The 21,341-nt window shown below is 35.7% G+C and overlaps 3 protein-coding genes across 3 annotated transcripts; 1 reads left to right on the top strand and 2 right to left on the bottom strand.

The window, feature by feature from the left end:
• Positions 1–937: 937 nt before the first annotated feature.
• On the bottom strand, positions 938–6,978 carry LOC120634874. Its single transcript, XM_039905717.1, has 2 exons — positions 6,935–6,978; positions 938–3,361 (listed from the first exon to the last, which is right to left on the bottom strand). The coding sequence occupies exon 2, from the start codon at positions 3,333–3,335 to the stop codon at positions 1,047–1,049; it is 2,289 nt and encodes a 762-aa protein (XP_039761651.1). The 5' UTR covers positions 3,336–3,361; positions 6,935–6,978; the 3' UTR covers positions 938–1,046.
• Positions 3,888–6,512, bottom strand: LOC120634732. Its single transcript, XM_039905507.1, has one exon. It carries the CDS (start codon positions 6,510–6,512, stop codon positions 3,888–3,890), a length of 2,625 nt encoding a protein of 874 aa, XP_039761441.1.
• Positions 6,979–9,791: 2,813 nt separating the features above from the next.
• On the top strand, positions 9,792–19,504 carry LOC120634733. The gene is made up of 6 exons (XM_039905508.1): positions 9,792–10,089; positions 12,110–12,385; positions 13,713–13,870; positions 14,937–15,192; positions 18,222–18,359; positions 19,361–19,504. The coding sequence occupies exons 1-6, from the start codon at positions 9,913–9,915 to the stop codon at positions 19,502–19,504; spliced, it is 1,149 nt and encodes a 382-aa protein (XP_039761442.1). The 5' UTR covers positions 9,792–9,912.
• The last annotated feature ends 1,837 nt before the right edge of the window (positions 19,505–21,341 follow it).

Genomic DNA, 21,341 nt, shown 5'->3' on the forward strand with positions numbered 1-21,341 from the left:
GTTACTCAATCACGCACTGAACGGATTTGGATGAAATTTGGCATGCATGTAGCCTTTAACATGGAAAAGGACATAGGCTACTTTTTACCCCGATTCCTTAATTAGTTCCCAAATTGAAAATTGTTTACGAGCCGCTGGCAGACAGCTTTGAAATTTGATATGGATGTTACCTATGCTATGGAAAAGGATTTTCTTTCCATACTGATCTCTCAGAAAATCCCCGTGATAGGATTAAAATTGTTAACGAGCAAAGCTTTAGACCCAATTCTAAAGTCCACGCAGACGAAGTCGCGGGCAGAAGCTAGTTACGAATATTTTAAAAAGAGTATCATGATACAAGTGTGCAATGTTAATTAAACTCTCAGCGCTATCAAAGTTGGCGCTACGACTTTAATTACTAACTTTGCAGCGCTATAGCGATAATAAATAACTACTGCGTTACAGAACAGACCAAACTTTATCAACCTATGCATTCATGATGAGTTGTTCTCACTAGGCCGCGCCGTGCCGCTTCCCAATACGCCGCTCTCCGCTTTTACATTAGCATCATCAACACCTTTATTCGGTACCGGACAGATTCTGGACTCCTCAGATTCGGGATAAAACAGATTTGCTATACGATATACGTATGAATGATTTAATGAATGAATACATTATAATTGAAAACCAAACTACATAAATCAGAAAAGCAATCGCAAATCAGCGTTTAATTACAATTCGTTATTTTGGCGCGCCTTTGCAGTGAGATTCTAAAAGAAATTTATGTGTCAATGTCGCTGTCTTTGTAGAGTTTATAAATCAACCTTTTTGCATAAAATTCAAATTTTAATATTACGTACCTATGTTTAACTTTTGGGCACATTAAAACGGCTTTTGAATAAATAAAAACCGAAGTTCTATTTTCCAAATAATTTAATTTACAGTATGCGTTGCTTATGTATACTTCTTACTTTTCTTCTACTTTGACCCTCAGAGCATGAACTAAGGATATTCAATATTATTCTTAGTTATTCTTATGGGTCTTTAATAAAAATGTCGAAACAACATCACATTAACAAGGCAAAAAATGTATACACTAGAAATATTGAGAAAAAGAACGCAGGCACACTGATTAAAACTAGCATATTTGCTTTTAAGAAACGCATTGGAACCGTGAAACCCATCAGATGTCGCGTTCCCTTAGATTTTTTAACCCTTACACCTTCTGAAGATAAGGTTAACAATGAATCTGCGTTCTCCCTGGCTATTGAAGTACCATGTAGAACCGTGGGCTCAAGAATCTCAAATGAATCATATAATTTCCTGGTCCCTATTTTGCTTTTTATCACTTTAAGCGTAGAGTCAAAAACATCACCCTTTCCTTCAACTTTAATTTTACTCATTAATTTATCGATCACTTCATTTTGCACTAAGCCACATTGCATAGATTCATCCACACATGTTAAATTTCCAGACTCCATTTTGGATAAATCATCTTTGTTTGTCTTATTATAATACTTAATATCAGATTTTATGAAATCATGCTCTGGCAGTGGTGTAAATGGAAAATATTTTTCAAACTTTTCCAATGAGATTTTCAGCTCGTTTCCAATTTTTTGCACTAATGACGCCTCCATTCTTCTCATCGATAAATCAAGAAATACTATCAGCTTCTCCCAAACATCTGGAGGTGGCGCATAGTTACGAAATTCTTCAGAACATGGTTTCTTTTCTGTCTTCTCTGCTTCTGTTATTATAGATCTGATTATCTCTTCGTTAGGTAAGATACTTTTGTGACGATCGCCTTCGTTGTCTACACTAAATGATTTTTGAATAACGTTTTTGGAATAAATCTCTGTCGGTATTATCTGTGGTGCTGGAAGTTTTCTTAACTCATCAATAATTATTACGTTATTAAAGTTTTCCATGCTATACTGTTCTTTCCCCGAGCTAATGGGCGGTTGAAATATTCCTACATTAATTACAGTATCTATGAATGAAGTAACGTCTTCTTTCTTAGTCGATTGGAAATAAATATTGCATCGTTCGGTTTGATTAGGTAATTCGGATGACGGCATGAGGGTTTGATTGGAATATATATCTAAGAAACTAGAATTATTCTTGAAATACGAACTTGTTCTTGCTATAACGAAAGCATCACTATCACTCGTGGTATTTACATAGTCATCAAGCAGAATACAGGCGTTTTCAGAGTCTTTTGTTATCAATTTATTTGTATTGGTTTCAGTTATACCCGGTAAAGATATTGGTAAGTCAATAGAATTTGATTGCGTAATAAAGCTTTCAGTGCTTGTTAAGTTTTCATCATACAATATTTCCTCTCGACTTTGTTCGCTACTCGTACCAGTATTATATATCAAAATAGATGAGTGAGTAATTTGTGCTAATGATAAGTTGATAAAGTCTGATTTAAAAGTAGTTGCACTATTCAACTCTGCTTCATTGTTATTAATTATACGTGTTTCATTAGCTATAGCTTTATATGTGGATTCATCAGCTTGATGGGATAATTCGGATGTGCTGCTTTGTGTTTGTACTATAGTGTGTGTTGATACTGCTTCCATTGAAGATATTTTAGTTTGTATTTCAACTACTGGTGCAGTTTTAGTGCAGATGCTGTCATTTGGCGATGATTCACTGTTTATGCGAGTTAAAGTATCTTCGCTGGGATCAATTTCCAAATTTTTGTCTTGGTTAATATCTTTGGAATATATTTTGTCAGTTTCATGTAATAAGTTTTCTATAGCCACAACTTTCCTCAAAATTCTTGAACTAGATACAGCATTTGAAACTGAGTCAGAACACAAGTTTTCTTGGATTCGTTTTCGATTAGAGCAATATTTTATTTTATACGTTTCTAATTTTCTTCTTATGGTTTTCTCTGGATGTTTATACTTTAAGTGCACAATTTTATGTTTGACCAAAAGTGAGTACTTTTGAAATTTTCGTTTTGTGAGTGTTGGAGGTAATTTTTTTTTACAGCGTTTAGGTGCATTAAATAAAACTAGTGGTTGTTGAATCGATTTACTATTGCAGTTATTTTTAACTTCATCTTCGACAAGAACGGATATGTTACTTTTGAAATGCTTCTCACTGCCAAAGCTGCTCTCTTTTACACTACCCATCGAACGTTGGTTTAAACTCATATATGATAATGGGTTTAGAGATTGTGTTCTAGAATTTTCTTCGAAAGCGGTTATTTGACTTCCAATAGGAGTGACATTATAAAAATCATTTACTATATCAATCTTCTGTGATAACGATTTGTTCAAATATTCATAAGAATTCTTTGCACTTATATTGATGGCTTTCTTTTTCACAATTTTAGTGTCCATTTTAGTTTACGAGCTGTACTTGGACTCTAAAACAAATAAGAGTGAAATATGATGAGTACGGTGAGTTTTACTGGACTATACTATACGAAAGTTGGTTTGAAGGACTAAGTTGAGATGAAATAGTGAATAAACATAAACAAACAATTTTTCACTCGTAGTATTCGTCTTCGTTTAAATAGTTAAGCTCAGTATTATTTTAGTTAATTATGAAATGGATGAGTAGTAGTAAATAAAAGGAGTGAAAGAGGATACACGTGTACATGGAGTGGATAGTTATAGAGGTAAGTGGAAAGATAACACATGTTGTACTGATCCTTCATACTGAGAATAAAGTTAAGAAGAAAAATATTATGTAAACTATCTGGTGAGGAAACAAAATGACGTTGTGATAATACTTGTGTCTTATGAACACTATACTGGGGTATACGCTTGAAAACTATACTGGGGTGCAAAATACCTTATCCAAATGCCATTTTATTATGAAATTGTTAATTAAAAGAGTTACATTATCAAACATTTATTACCGTCACACAAAAAAACTATATTATAACATTAAAATCCCAAATCTGCAAGTGTAAGACGAAAATATGACTCATTAATGATTTTTCCTCCCCAGATTAATCTACGTAGTGGAAAACTATCAGGTAAATAATCTTTTAAAACATAATCATAGAAAAACCATAAAATTGATAGCACCGGAATACAAAGGCAAATGCAATAAAAAAATCCCCCACAAAATGTTACGCGGGTATGTCGTATAGTAATTTTTTTATCGTGAGTTTTCATATCGATATCTATACAAATAGATGAGACGGACTTTTTATTGCATCCATGGTTTACAGGTAACAGTTCAGAGGATTCAATCTTCGGTTCATTTTTAGTTTCAGTTTCATTGTATGGTGGTTTTACGAATTGGGTTTTATCGTGACCCGATGTAACAGGCTTAATTTCACAGACATTATAAATTAACTCTCCTACTGGTTTCGTTAAATCATGACGAATTTTATTGCACTGATTAATCGGAAACGGGTAAGTTCCTGACTTTTCATTACATGTTCCCACGGAAACTTCGTATAATGATTTAGTTTTCGTCAAAGAACAGGACAAAGCTCTGTCTACTTTGCATCTTACATTAATTTCACCTTGCGCTGCCGAAGTCATATCTGTTACTTTTATTATAGATTCGCTATCTATAATGCTATATGAGGTACTCCTTTTCATAAGACGGGGATTGTAGTCCGTAAGTTTCTTTTTGGGATCTTTTTTTAATTTGATTCCGGAACAGATAACTTCATTTTTAACATATACGCTTGAAATTTGTACACCTAGGGATGGTTTAGATAAATTTTCGTCATGACATTTCTTCGTCCTATCAATACTACGCAGCTTCGATACATCTTTACTAAAACTTGTTTTTTTAAGATGTTCGTTAACTAATTGCTCTGTGGTGTTTGCTAATGCTTTGATGATCACTTTTATTTCACCTATTTCTTTAGCTATTTGTGACTCTTTTGCGATATAGTCAATAACGGGATTATCTACGTTATTATTATTTTTAGAACTATTTTGGGATATTTCTCCACTCACTATAAATTTTGCTTCACTGACAGCTCCATCAAGTAACGGTATAATATGATGGTGGGTTTTGGAATCGTCTTTTATAATATCTGTACTAGCCTGTGTTGCCTCAGTGCTGATGGGTGGATTTAAATATTTGCACTTTTTAACTGCATCTTTACCATTTTTATAATCATTTGATGGATAAACGTTTACTTGAATGTCTAACTTAACATAATCTCCACGTTTGGGAGAAGATATAACTTTTGATTTCATGTTTTTACGATTAACCAATCTTGAAAAGTTTTTCTTTTTTCTCCTTGAAGGTTTTTTGGTAATTTTATCAAAATTTTCTACAATTTGGTCATAGTTCTTTAAATTTCCATTTTCATACTTATTGCTTTGTTCGAGTTCCAAGCTATGATTTCTAATATCAGTAGGTACTAATGGCAAACTAATATCTTGTTCACAATCATTCTTGGTACTTTGGTTTATATTTCTAGAATCATTCATATCGTTTCGACTGAAGCAATTGAACATATTCTTGTAAATACTTGGAATCGTTTTTAGTGTTGAATTTCGGACGTTTGTTGTTTTGCTTATGTTTATATTTTTTAAAGTATCAATGTGTCTTATTGTTCTGAAACTATCTACATTCTTATCATCATAAAGCTCATTTGGAAGTACAAGAGTTTTTTGTTTTCTTCTCTTCTTTTTTTGAAAAACATCCTGTTGGTACATGGTGCAACATTTAGTCATCAATTTTGTCGGTAGTGTTAAAAAGTTTAAACTAGAAGAAGTAAAGAGATACTTGCTTGATCCATTGGTAGACAAAACAATCTTTCTATGACGAATCCCATTTAATTTGTTCAGATCTTTAGATTTATTTTTTCTGTATATGTTTCTGGGGACACTAAGAGTTGAAAATATCCTACAGCATTTACCACCTAGAGGTACACTGAAACTGCGTTGTCTAAAAGCTTGAGAATTTATTGAATGAACAAATTGTGGTTTCCTTTCTCGTTTTTTAAATAGTTCTATATCAACTGTGTAAGTACAGGAAGAAACTGTCTCTTTTTGTTGATATTCTAACTTATGTAATAATGAGTCAAGCACAGACTCAATTTTCTGTTTTGTTTCCTTATTGTCCAACAAATATATCTTTACCCAGTCATTCAACATCTTTTTTAGGTTTTGCACAACTAATGAGGTGAGATTTATATTAAAATTTGTGTTCTTAAGTTTTACACTTATTTCGCTGTCACCACATGCACTGCCATCATATTTAAATTCATCGATTGTGTCTATCTCCGTATGATTAAGAGAATACTTAGATTTAGTTGATATGGTTTCGCGATTAATGAATTTATTTCTTCTCTTCTTATAGTATCCTCTCAAAATGCAAATGTCGGTTTCTATGCTTAAATCACGCTTTACTGTGCCATTTTCCTCATAGTAGTCTTCGTTGGGTAAATTTTGTTTAAGTTGTAGTATTAAACTTTTTGTGAACATTTGTGATGCTCCAGAGTAAGTCCTTGAGTATGTATTGATTGTATTTCTGGAGTTTTTATATATTAACTTTGCTGTTTTTCCTACGTGATCGTTCTTTGACGCAGGCATTCTGACACGATGAGTTATATCTTCTTAAACGTTCTGATCTTTAGAAGACTCTTTGCTGCAACCAAAAATATCAGTATCTTTCTTCGTTTCTTCAGCTTCAAGTTATGTAATATCTAAAATTGGCTTGGTATATTTATTTTTGTAAACATGTAATACACGGGTTTTTAAATTCTGGCTATTTCGATCAAACATTTTACGTCCTTTACGTTTCACCTACTAGAGCCCCTTTATTTAAATTCACAAATAATATGTAAAATTAGAAGTAAATAGGGAAACGGGAATATTGGGTTAAGCCTAATTCAGTAGGACTCTGGGTATAGCTAGTTCAATATAAACAGGTATCGTCAATAAAACCAACTTTCGTACACACTTATTTTTATAAATTTTACGATTCAACGTTTCTAGAACGTTTTCTTACTTACATATTTTAACTTAACAGTGTCATTCTCTTTAAAGTTCATTGAAAAATGTAAAAATACATAACAAAATTAATAAAAAAATAAAAATAAAAACACCAAAATCACAATAAAATTTATAAACGTGACATTTTCATTTGACAATCATCATTGATTCCTCTTTTTTAAGTTTTTCAGGCGGCGTTACTGATTTGTGAAGTATTCAGTAAATCCTCTGTGCTTACTCTTCTTATAATAAATATTGTGAAGGCGGTCGTATTTTCATAATTTCATAATTTTTGTACATTCATAATTCATAGACTTATTATATTATTGCGTAGAGACGGGGTTGGATTAAATCATGGATTGATGGACACAATATTAAAGTCTGTTAATTTTCTTTTACTTTTGTTAAAATAACTGGACATCTCATTTCATTATGTTGGCAAAATTAACACACCTACCCGAAATTTGTTAATCTGTCACAGACCCAGAGGGTTCGATTAAGGCAGCATCAAAAATACACACAACATAATATATTTACTTATATATATTATTTAAAATATGTTTGTAGTATTAGAATTTATGAGTAAGTAGTTTTATATATATATGTATATATATATACATGTATATTTTAGGTACTATATATTTAAAACTCAAATTTCTGCACCAACCCGTTCCTTCGTCTTTCCTAACGTCTTAAAAGATTGTCTGGAAGAGATCGCTTTAGTGATAAGACCGCTCTGCAGGCTCTATCTTATCACACAAACATTTTACAGTTGTCGGAATCGAACCCACGGCCTTGGACTCAGAAAGCAGGGTCGCTGCTCACTGCGCCACTTGGCTGTCAAATATCATCTGCATACTCATCAGCATACCCTGTGCATACCCTATATGCACACCACTGCTGAAAGGGGTAATGGCGGATTACTGAATCCGTACCTCAATCTAGAAACGCGGGAGCGTGTCAGCCAATGTTCCAGTCTAAGTAAGTAACTGGCGACTTTTCCTTATTATATTAGAAACTTTTTTTAATTAAGCCGACAACCACCGATACTCTTCATATGCAACTTGGCTCTCAAATTTTACACAAATTATATTTTTGTTTGTTTGTTTGAAAGCTTTATTACACACACAGATTATATACAAAGTAAACACATATACAGAAGAATCATTCATTTTATATCATTTGCATACCCTCTATGCACGCCACTGCCTTTCAGGTTACTAGATATTCCAAACTGCAGTCTAAAACGGAAACATATTGCCGACTACACTACGCTACGATGGGCAATGTATACAATAATACAATTATTATGTATGCACGTATGTAAATTATGTCCTTTGTGACGGTCAACGGCGTGGACCAGTTTGCATTAATTCGATAATTCTTGCATTTATATATATGGGGTATAATAATACCATCATCCCACATTTTGTATATAATCAAAGCATCAAAAGTGCCATCTATGTGTCTATTTGAATATAGAAATATTTGACTTTGACTTTGAAAACTTTGAATGTAATGCTGGACTTAAGACATGTGTCTTTTACCTAAATACCACATAGAAGTTATAAATACCAGGTGAGGTTCCAAGTCAATGTCAAATAATACTTTAAACAAATAGTTAATGGCACTTTTGATCGGTTCATTACATACAAAATGTGGGATGACGGCAATAACTAAATATGTAAACTTAAAACTAAATCTACGAGGGTTCGCCTTTATATATATTGAATCAAAATAAGCATATTTATTTTTCCACACAAAAGAATTCAAAACATTCTAAATGTTTACATATGCCAACTCAATTGAAGATAAAAGACCGACACTCGCATAGTACCTACGCTACGCGACGCGTATCTCAATCAATCTATCCCTATCAAAGTGACAGGAGTCACTAGTTATTATTTTGCAATTTTGCATGTGATGTTAGGCTGTATCTGATTTCGTTCTTTAACAACTATGGCAGTGGTTTACTCAAAAACTATTAGCGTTTTGGTTTCACAGATAAGTCTCAGATACAGTAAATAATGTACCTCTAAAGCATCTGAAATAATATATCGGTTTTCATTTACACGTTGTTGTATATATGAAATTGGTCAATTAAAAAGGTTTTCCATGTGTTCCGTGTAGAGTGATATAAAACGGTAAAAACCTCTTCAGTTCACATCAGTGCATACACACCAATTTAGGCCTACTAGAAATAAAAGTACTGTCTAATTATATTGTCATTCATTAACATTTTGAACATGAATGTTTTTCGGTGTATAGGCATTTATTTAAAAGTATTTATGTATATTATTCATAAAAATATTTACCAGTCATCTTAGTACCTATAACGTAAAGCTACACTTACTTTGGGGCTAGATGGCTACGTGTGTATTGTAGTAGGATATTTCTTTTTTGTTTATTTACTTTTTATATTATGTATAGTGATTGTTATACAACGTGTAACAGAATTACGAAATAATATTGACGGATGCATAAGTATATTTCATAATAAATCACCCTGTAAAAATATTAAATCAAAATAAGCATATTTATTTTTCCATACAAAATTCAAAACATTCTAAGTGTTTATTTATGACAACTCTATTGAAGATTAAAGACCGACACGTGCATAGTACCTACGCTACGCGACGAGTAACTTATTAAGTGACAGGATCCACACGATTTTAATTTTGAATTCGATTACGATTAGGTTTTCGGTTTCATAGATAAGTGTTGCAGTAAATTTATTAAGTGGGTAAATAATTAAACTTTTGATAACTATTTAATTCATATTTGCCAGATATTTATGTTCATAACATTGAGTTGGTGGGTATTTTGATTTAAATACGACTGCATTATCGATGCACCGCAGTCCCACATGGACTCGAACGATGCAAAGGTACCTCCCGGTGTCGTAGTCGTTTATCATGTCTCAGAGACCGTACTTAATTTTAGTTACTCTAAAGCCTGTAAAGTATTATTTCGGTTTTCATTTACACGTTGTACAGTGATGAAGATGACCAGATCGTTAAGACTTGTCGTATTACTATGTGTTGTTTTAATGGTGAACGGTAACGGGTTGTTACTTCTCTACCGACCGAAGGATATAACGAACGATTGTGCTTTCTCTAGACATTTACGTTTCGACATATCTTTTGGTATGGGAATGTCGGATACAATAACTTTGGTAAGATAGTTATTCTATTCAAGATAGCGAAGCGAAGATGTAGCATTCTATTTTTGAATGAATTAATGTTTTTTTTTTATTGTAGACCAAGCAGATTGCCCAGTTGGCTAAGTGGAAAACTACTGGCTATAAACAGAACATAACACGGGCATGCAAGAACACGTCCTAAAGAGTGTAGCCCTGTCCACATCCTAATCACATGATTATCATCATAAAAACCCATAAGACGGCCGACTGGCGCAGTGGGCAGCGACCCTGCTTTCTGAGTCCAAGGCCGTGGGTTCGATTCCCACTACTGGAGAAATGTTTGTGTGATGAGCATGAATGTTTTTCAGTGTCTGGGTGTTTATATGTATATTCTAAGTATTTATGTATATTATTCATATAAATATTCATTAGTACCAACTTAACACAAGCTACGCTATCTTTGGGGCTAGATGGCGATGTGTGTATTGTCGTAGTATACTTATTTATTATTATTATTAGCAGGGCACGGGGTTCCACAATGAGAAGGGGTTAAGGCCGTAGTCCACAACGCTGAACCGGTTTTGTGGACTCCACACGCCTTTGAGAACATTATGGAGAACTCTCAGGCATGCAGGTTTCCAGGCATAAGAACTTAATATAAATATATTTTTGCAAGCCATCTAAGGTGGATTGTTTGTCCTTATATTTTATCTACCGACAATGTGAAACCAATCAGCAAATAAACGTATGTAATTGAATTGAATTCCTCACGATGTTTTCCTTCACCGTTAAAGCAAGTCACATTTTAATTGTTTAAAACGCACATCACTTAGATAAGTTAGAGGTGCGTGCTGGGATTCGAACTCGGCCCCCCAAACGTGAAGTCGAATTTCTACCAACTGGGCTATTGTCGCTTCAAAGCTTCGGTTAAGCCTTATGGGCCTTTAATTACAGAAATGAGCTGTCAAAAAAAGCTCTACTTGTACTCGGAGCTACTCTTAGCTTGGAGTACCTATAAAGAGAACACTTATTGTTATTGCTAGTCTATTTATAGGTCACATCAGATGGGATCTGCTTGGTCGGTTAGTTACCCTTTTTTATTTTCAACAGTGTAAAAAACATTAATAAAAATATATGTAGAAAAAAAAACCACTTCTTCGCTTGCGGGGCTGTTGAGTACCCAAGCAACCGGTCAGGGCTCCAGAGTTAGGAACCTCCTCACAATAAGTGCCGCTTCAAGAATTACAACCTTCTTCGTACTTCTTGATCCAACAAGCAAGCGAAAGCTTCTTAAGAGCCCGTTAATTACTTTTATAAAAAAAAAGTTCTGTGATTTCCCGCTGAGTAGCCATGAGCCTTACGTAGCCATGAACCTATGTCCAGCAGTGGACGTCTATCGGTTGATACTGCTGGACATAGGTCTTTTGTAGGGAGTTCAAAACTCCACGATTCTGTGCCGCTTGGATCCAGCGGCTACCTGCGACGCGCTTAATGTCGTCTGTCCACCTGGTTGGGGGTTGACCAACGCTGCGCTTAACAGTTCAGGGCTTGGGATCCCAACGTCCATCCCTTCTCCGAACCCAGCCCATTACCACTTCAGCTTCGCGACTAGATGAGCTATGTCGGTAACTCTGGTTCTTCTACGAATCTCCACATTTCTGATTTGATCGCGTAGAGATACTCCGAGCATGGCTCTCTCCATCGCCCGCTGAGTGACTCTGAGCCTTCTTATGAGGCCCATAGTTAAAGACCATGTTTCAGAACCATAGCTCATCACTGGCAACACGCACTGTTCGAAGACTTTCGTCTTCAGGCATTGAGAGATCACCGGCCATATATAACAATATAATTGGTGGAGTACTGACGTGCTGTCAATGTGATCGCACATTTAAAATAAAAAGTGGTTATGCCAGCCACTTGAGAGCACATCAGGTACGCTCAAATGGTATCTAGAAGGAGTCGCTTTAGTCGGATACGTCCAGAAGGATATATATAGTAAGCAACCATGTTTTAAGCCTTTGCTGGGGAACAACAAAGAGATATTTGGTTCCAGGTGTTCCGGACTCTAAACGACATAGACTACGAATGTTTAGTGGAGATCGTAACACAGACCCACCAGTATCTGGTCGTGGTTGTGCGGTATCCCACCACGATCGCCAAGAACTGTGAAGTCAACCGTGACGCAGTGACTGTGTTAAAGAAATGGCGTTGCACGAGACTGTGCGACCTTTTGACTGGGGAGGTTTATTCTCCATACTTCACGTTCACCGTACAGAGTCGCCTGAGGTTTTTGTTTAAGAGCAACAGCAGTATCAATTCTGATATTAACGTAAGTATATATTTTAGTAGCGGTTTGGAAAAACGGCTTTCCTTTCGTGGAGACAGAGTTTGAGCCCCGGCATCCACAACTGACTTTTCGGAGTTACGTGCTATATTCTTCTTCAATACTTATATTCAACACCAAACAGATCTTCGGCAATGTACTCTCTACGCACGTTTCGCTCCGAAACCGGAGCATCCTCAGGAGATGTTGACTTTACAATGAATAATTGTTAAGTCAAATTATAAATTACACCATACAGATTCTCCTGCTTTTCGCGGAGTTTAGCAATTTAGGCTTAATTTTCATGATATATCATGGATTTCCGCAAAGTAACGCCTGCTTCTATCCAATATCTATCTAATATAGGAGTTACTTGCGTTTTTAATTTAAGTTATTTGAATATCAATTGCTTTAAGCGGTGGAAAACACTATGAGGAAACCTGCTTGCCTGAGAGTTCTTCAAAATCCTCGCAACGGCGTGTGAAGGGTACCAAGCCGCACTTGGCCAGCTTGGTAGACTACGACCTAAACCCTTGTCATTCTGAAATGAGAGCCGTGCCCTGTAGTGAGCTGGTAATGAGTTGATGATAATGATGATGATTTTTAGTAGTAGTAGAGCTTTTTGTGACAGAGCTCGTCGGGGGACGTACCTCCTCCATGCTTATTTCTGCCGCTAAGCAGCATTGATGCAATTTGCGTTCCGGTCTGAAGGGCGTGGTTGCCACTGTGATTACAGGCACATGAGGCTTAACACGTACGATCGAATTGATAAGCACAGGGCGTACAGCAAACTAAAAAATCGCATACTATCTCAATTGTAATACCGTTTATAGTTACACTATGGCAACGACTTCGCATTTCGTACCCTACGGATATCGAAGATTCTGACCTAATAAATAAGTGTAATATTATTTATCTGTAAGTGAATATGTAAAATTATTCTTTAAGTGAAATATATGAATTTTTAACCTAATATTGTTTTTATATATTTATGTTTATTAAAAATTATTCATCAGTCATCTTAGTACCTACCCATAACCAAGCTACGCTTTCTTTGGCGCTAGATGGCGATGTGTGTACTGGCTACCTAATCACTGCCGTTCGTCCATAAAGGAAACACGATACACGATTTCTTACTATACTTTTCTCTATTACACATTTGTAAAATATCTGGTTTTGAAATGACTATACATAAATCGACATGGGCTAATTTTCTGGGAATAAAACAACGATAGCGCGATCCCAGAGGGTGATCACGCCATCTGTCGACAGAGAAGGTAAACTGCGCGATCATTTACTGTCGTAGCATATTTATTTATTTATAAATTCGAAGGCGAACTTCTATCAAGTGTCGATCACGTCAGCTCGGCAAGCACCTTCCGCAGGATGTAACCGGAGAAACGAAACAATATGCACCGTTGACCAGGATAATTACTGCTTTACCACCGGCGTGGTTTGCGATGGAATCAAGAACTGCGGTGTCGATGACTGGTAACGGTTCAACGTAATATAACGTAATAACTACTAAAAACTAAAAATTTTGATCTGACTAACATACTATGAGTCCTATTATAGTATAAAGGACTACGTCATCGATAAAAAAGCTTGGGTGTGAATTATTGCTCTAACCAGGTTGCTCTCCTTATAATTTTAAATGACAATGTGAGATGGTGATAACAAAAAAAAACACCCGGCTAAGTTTGTTGTATATTCTAAGTTCTTCTTAGACCAGGACGCGTTTAAACCCTCGTAGCTTTAGTTTTAAGTTTACGAATATGGTTATCGCCATCATCTCACTACCGTGTGATTCTCATTACGCATCAAAAGTGCCAACTATGGGCCTACTTGAATTAAGATATGTTTGACTTTGACTTTGTCTTTGAAAGTCAAAGTAAAAACTTTACTTTTCCCATTCCTACTAAAATGAAAATGAGTTTTCTTTTCTTTTCCAATATTTATTTATTTTAAATCTTGTTACGGGGCCACTTACACTAACTAGATAGAAATAAATAATTTATGGATGACTATAAGAAAAATGAATGAAAGACGACATTAACATTATAAAAGACATGATATTAATATATATTATGAAGTTTACTTTCTGTTACACAGTTTTTTTTTGTTTTTTTCGCTAATGTCTGATTTCAAAACAGGACTTCCCTCGAATCGATAGGCACCTACTGACAGAATACCAGCGTTGTGGGTACATTAGTATCCGGAACATTAAGCTGAGTCAGAACCTTTTTATTGGCACGACACATCACAGACTTAAACTATTAATGATTAAGTATAAAATATTAAGTTACTGCGATTCCTCTTACAGGGTAGCCTCTACCATATTGGCCGCCAAATTGTACGTTCTACCTCTTTGTGCTGTTGTAATTGTATCTCTGTTAATTTTCTCTGTGGTGTACAATAAAAGTGTATTCATTCATTCATTCATTCATTCATTCATTCATTCATATTGGGTTGCATCATCAATTATCAGCTCTGGATATTGCAGTTAAGGGCCTAAGTTGTAGGTGAATAAAAAAAACACAAAATTTCTGTCTTCTAGGTTTGACGAGAGAAAGTCCCAGTGCACCTTGCCAGTACAAAGGTTAGGGTATGCGCCCATTGTAGCGGTGCTGGCCGCAGTGCTGTGGGCCATCGTAGCCTGTGGGCATGCGCTCTTACGTCTCCTGCCACCGCATGCAAACTCCTTTTTCATCTTCAATGAGAACGAGGATAATCGACTATGCATCGACCCTGTTCTGGTGCCTCGTGGAACTGCACCTGATATTGAGACCTTCAAGAAAGTGTCTATTATACCGGTAAGGTTTATGATTGTATCTATCTAACTTTTTTTGTATTGCACAACTATAAAACCAATATACTATATACGAACATACATTGCCTTACCTAAAACAAAAACTGCCTTTTCTAGAAGACAGCTCAATTACTTAGGCCCGTGTCTGTATAGATGTTTGAATAAGAAGACAAATATTTCTCATTTTAGTAAGCATACACTTAAAAAGTATTTAAAATATCTCTTCATAACAAATACGACGAAACAGAAAAAATTATAATTACATCTTTAGTTTCCAACATCATATAACCTTATAAACGGAAGTTCGTGCGCACACACACGAACACACTCACAACATTCACGTACAGGTGGGCGCACAGACCCATACACACAAAAACATGAACACACACACGCATACACTTAACCACCAAATCGCATTAACACACACACACAACATGCGCACGCGTTCCAGTCAGCATGCTATTCTTACTTAACCGTTAGAGAACTCACCACACCTTTGAAAGTTTCCTTTGTTAAAGTGCACTATATATTATCTCAATGATTGAATCAATGTTTGGGAAGGCACTGGCCCCTAAGATACGGGATTTCCTAGTTTAGGGGTCAGGATTCCAAAGATTTTTTGTACTGAGTTTTTGTAATAAATATTTTCTATTTCTATTACTATTTCTAATATATTCACTAAAAATAAATCTATGGGTACCAGCTCAGTGACCAGATCTTCGGCTTTACTCTCGGCGGGCCGAGTTCAAATCCCAGCAAGCACCTTAAACGTTTCTAAGTTATTATTTTATTTATTTATGTTTCTATATATATGTCGGCGCAATTTATGAATTGACGAGCGCACGCGCAGCGCTGAGTAATTACAACAACACAAACAACGCGTGACGCATCCCCCACCATCACCGGTTGGACGATAAAACAGTGTGTTGTACCCTTCTCAGCTCAGAAGCTCCCCGATTTCTTACGTTACCCGGACGTGAACACAATCTACGGCCACGGGGACGTACGGACTAATCACAGTCCGATCAGTCCTCCAAATTCCGACGTCCACCTAAGCCGAGGTCCGAGTCTCGCAGGAGACGCCCCTAGGTAGACGTCACCCCGATATTCCTCGAGCCCTGGGGCTCAAAACCCTTCATCAGGCACCTCTACGCGCTCACCTTGACCCACCGGTGACGCTGTTGAAACCCGTAAGGTTCACAGCTACTAACATTTCGAATCCGCACAGCTCAGAAGCGAGCGAGTCGCCGTAGTTGTCGGAACGCTGCTGCGTAATAAACGCTCTGAGTTATTGTTTGTGGTTTTATTTATTACTCAAGACCATTGGATTATCATGTCGCTACCCGATGAAGGAAATACTCCAACATATATTATTCACATATTTATGTGCCTTTTAAGCTATTAAAATATAATTTGCTTCCACGGTGAAGGAATAAAATGTCAATGCTCTGATTTTCTCTCTCACTCTTAGATGTCGTTTTTCTAAGTTTATAGAGAAAATTTTAGTGGAGTGGAACGGCTGAGGGTGTATATCATCACTTAAGGCAGACACACAGAACTTTCTACCACGAGATTTTATTTTATTTTTTAGTAGCGTACCCAGCCCGCTTCGCCGGGCTAGATTTTGCTTTATTTTATTGAAACATCTCCCTCCGATGTCGTCGAGCCCTGGGGCTCTTCTCATGGCGAGCTTTCGCACTCGCACCACTCCCCCGGTGACGCCGTAGCACCCCTCAGGTGGTTAGCGGCAAGTGTCCATCCGGAAATCGAATCGAAAATATATTTTATTGAAACAATAAACTTACATCATTAAGTTTTTAATTTAAGTCTCATAATATATTAAATCATTTATTTCTCTCCGTATTCAGTCTCTTCTATTCTCTTCTCGAGCGGGTAAAGATCATTATCTACACCCATGTACACCTAACAATAGAATATCAGCGTAGTAAATAAAAAGCTGTATTTGACAGTTTGACAGTTCATAAATAGGAGTGCTCCGATCGTCACCAAACTACAGTATTACTCGCCAGGTCAATCCGAAGATTCCCTGAAAGTTTCATTGAAATCGGTCCAGCCGTTTCGGAGTCTATACGGAACATACCCAAACACTTTCTCTTTTATATATATAGAAGAAGATTTTATATATTTGTTTTCTGTTACTTGAAGTCGTAATATAATATAAAATAAATTTAAAAGTTTATATACCCTCGAGAGAATAACACTCTGTTTCAGTCTTTGTACTAATTAATATTGCTCCTTTCCTTTAAATGAGGGAATCGTGAAAAAAAAAAATTTTCAACTTTGTAGTGGCAGCCATTTTGGATTTGAAATTGGTCTTAGCAGATTGTATTTTACGAGACAAGCCCTTTCATTTGATTATTGAGGGAGTTTGATTATTGAATATTGAGGGAGTTCTGAAATAATATTTAATCCGCCATTTTGTGGCGGCGGCCATCTTGGACCGATTTCATCAACCATAGCTAAGAACACTTTTCATGTTTCAAACGAAAAACTGCATCAAATTAGGTTCATCCTTCCGGGAGCTTCGATTCTACAGATACAATTATTATCCTTATTATTTTAACAATTATTCATTGTTAATTTAACATCTCCTGAGGATGCTCCGGTTTCGGAGCGAAACGTGCGTAGAGGGTATATTGCCGAAGATCTGTTTGGTGCGGAGTATAAGGATTGAAGAAATTATAAATCACACTATACATATTCTCCTGCTTTTCGTTGATTATAGCAAATTAAACTTAATTTGCATAATTTATCATGGATTTACGTAAAATAACGCCTGCTTCTATCCACAGAGAAACAACACATACTCACATACACACACACAGACACGTCAAACTTATAAAACCCCGTAATTTATTTATTGAGAGCACTAACAACGTGCAAATTACACTTTTTTAGACATAGCACACACACGAAAACATGGACTGATATGCACGCCAATTACAAGTGCACATAGAATTGAAAAAGCCAAAATAGCTAATAATAATTGTACCCGGTATCACTTATTTTCAGTTATTTGGCAGCGTATCATCAGAAGACGATACAAACACAGACGAGTCACAAATACCAACAGAAAAAGAGCAGGCACTTCACGATTTATCTGATGACCAGAATGAAGATGAGCCGGAGACTGTGCAACCAATTTTAGAGGTAATTTTTTTTTAAACTTATCATTCACTTCGCTTTTAACTTTTATCTTCACCATTGGTTGAATGGAAGAAATCGCTATGAAGCGATAAGGCCGCCAAATTGAACACGTTGTTTTCTTATACTTTTATTTTTTTTTCTATTTTTGTGGTGTGCAATAAAAGTATATTCATTCATTCATACGCGTACGAAGCAGATTTTAATTGAATGAATTTAAATGTCAATGTGAGATGGTGATAAAAAAAAATACCCGGCAAAGTTTGTTGTGGGCTTCTTAGACCTGCACGGCCAGCATGGGCAGGAGACAATTATGTCCCCGGGGAAAGGATAAAAATGTATCTTCTCCCACAGCTCTATCAAATACTCAGAGCGCTGGCGCACAAGTGGAAATAATATGTCAATATCATATCAGAGCAATGTGATTTGTATTGTTGCGCTCTGAGTGAATTCACAAGGATCGCAATGTGGGTTATTTGTTACCCGAATAGGTAATTAAACATTATAATGTTAAGATTATGTAAAAAAAAAAAGCTACACTATCGCATTAGCTTTAAGTATTCCGTAATGATAGTGTTAGAATAAGAATATAAATAAACAAATAAATAAATAAATGTCCAACTAATATATGTGTGTGTTTTAGCAGATGGACACGTTAGTTATAACCCATGTCAGGGGATATAATCGGGGGATATAATTTTTGTCTCCTGGCAATGCTAGTCCTGCTGGACGGGTTACGAACCCACGTAGCTTTAGTTTTAAGTTTTTCACCATCTTCTCACTACCATGTACACTGTTACACCATGTTTTTATATAATGTACGCATCAGAAGTGCCGTCTGTAATTGAATAAAGATATTTTTACTTTGACTTTGAATAAAATAAATCTAATTTTGAACTTTCGTCTTTTTGGAGTCGATTCAATAATAGCTTCTCTCTCTCTCTTATAAAGGAAAGGAAAGGTAGGGCTGATGAAGAATTTCTGAATTGATGCTATTGTGGTTTCAGGAGAGCCTAGAATCCACTAGGAAAAACACAATGAAGTATATGACGGAGAAGTTTCAGAAACTGATCAGTGTGAGACACGCAACGCCGGGCGCAGGAGCAGTCGAAAGGATGAAGATTTCATCGCTTAACGTGTGTAGAATTTAAAAAGTATATCTTAAATAAAGTGTGTTTAAGTCAACCGTTCTTTTCTGCTATATGATATAAGTAGTTTTAATATCAGCAGCTTTACCCCTTAATAATTAAAGCTACATAATAGTAAGGGCTGGTTATCCTTAACACAGATAAAATCTAGCTAGGATAGCCAGTTCGTCAACTCATTATATGTGCAATTTTAATGAAAGAAATAAACGATATTTATAAAAATAGCGGACTTGCGCGACTTCTTTCGCGAATGAGTCGACTTAAAAAAATAGTCGTATGTCCAATATAAATGATTCCAATATTCCAATATAAATAAATCCTAGCTTGATCGATTTATCGCCCTCGAAACCCTCTGTATACCAAATTTCATGAAAATCTTTCAGAAGGAAGGAAGGAAGGAGGATTCTAATTATATATATATATATAATTAGAATCTCGGAATATAATATATATATATTTATCGATAAAACACGAATCAAATGGTATTCTCTAAAAATGAATCGATCTAGATCGATTTACGCCCCCGAAGCCCCCTGTATACTAAATTTCATGAAAATCGTTGGAGCCGATTCCGAGATTCCATTTATATATATATACAAGAATTGCTCGTTTAAAGATATAAGATTATTATTATAAAAAGATCCCGTAAGACATTATACTATGATAGTAAGCAAAGTAAACTAGCTCAACGTCAGTATTGGTTAGGAACGTTTATTTTGCGAACAATAATTGTTTAACGTCAAAGGCTGGTTTATCATACGCTACCTAATACGCAAAATAAATGTCGACAGAGTTATATACATGTTTTGGGACTAACGCAAACAGTGCGGTTTCATTTCCATATAGTTGAGCTAAAATTACAACATATTTTGGTTTATCTATCAACAATGTTTCCGGGAATTTGGCGGGACCGAAACAACTGTATAGAATTCATTGCATTGTGCATTACAACGAAATACAATGTTCTGTTCAAAATAGTAGGTAGGTATACCTTGCAATACGAAGTTCCTTTGTATACTAATATTAGAAGTAATAAATAAATTAATAAAATAAATAATAAATAATAAATAAATATACTACGACAATACACACATCGCCACCTAGCCCCAAAGTAAGCGTAGCTTGTGTTATGGGTACTAAGATAGCTGTTGAATATTTTTATGAATATAATACATAAATACTTATAATATACATTTAAACACCCAGACACTGAAAAACATTCATGCTCATCACACAAACATTTTCCAGTTGTGGGAATCGAACCCACGGCCTTGGACTCAGAAAGCAGGGTCGCTGCAAACTGCGCCAATCGGCCGTCAAAAATAAAAATAAATTTGCTGTGCAGTTTACTAGGCTGTATAAAATGATTAAATTAAACATAGTTTTTGAAGACCTCCCTGTAGCAACGGTGAGCGCTGCGAATTTAAGTAGGAGGTCCCGGGATCGATTCCCGGAAAAGTCAATTTGGGAATTAATAATTTCTGAATTTTCTCTGGTCTGGTCTGGTGGGAGGCTTTGGCCGTGGCTAGTTACCTACCGGCAAAGACGTGCTGCTAAGCGATTTAGTGTTCCGGTGCGATGTAGCGTAGAAACCGATTAGGGTATGACTACCAAACTCCCAAGCGGGTTAAGGTTAAGGCTACCATCTTAGACTGCGTCATCACTTACTACCAGGTGAGATAGATCAAATGAATGAACTAAGGAATTGTATATCTTAAAAAACTGCTGAATATGATGTATGTTTATCTCCTAAGTATAAAACATTGTAACCATTTTTATCTTTTACACATAACAAAAATATGAGTTATTTACCTACCTATTTTAAAGAAAACAGAAAACA

This window comes from Pararge aegeria, chromosome 25 (genome assembly GCF_905163445.1).
Source record: "Pararge aegeria chromosome 25, ilParAegt1.1, whole genome shotgun sequence".
Taxonomy (NCBI): domain Eukaryota; kingdom Metazoa; phylum Arthropoda; class Insecta; order Lepidoptera; family Nymphalidae; genus Pararge; species Pararge aegeria.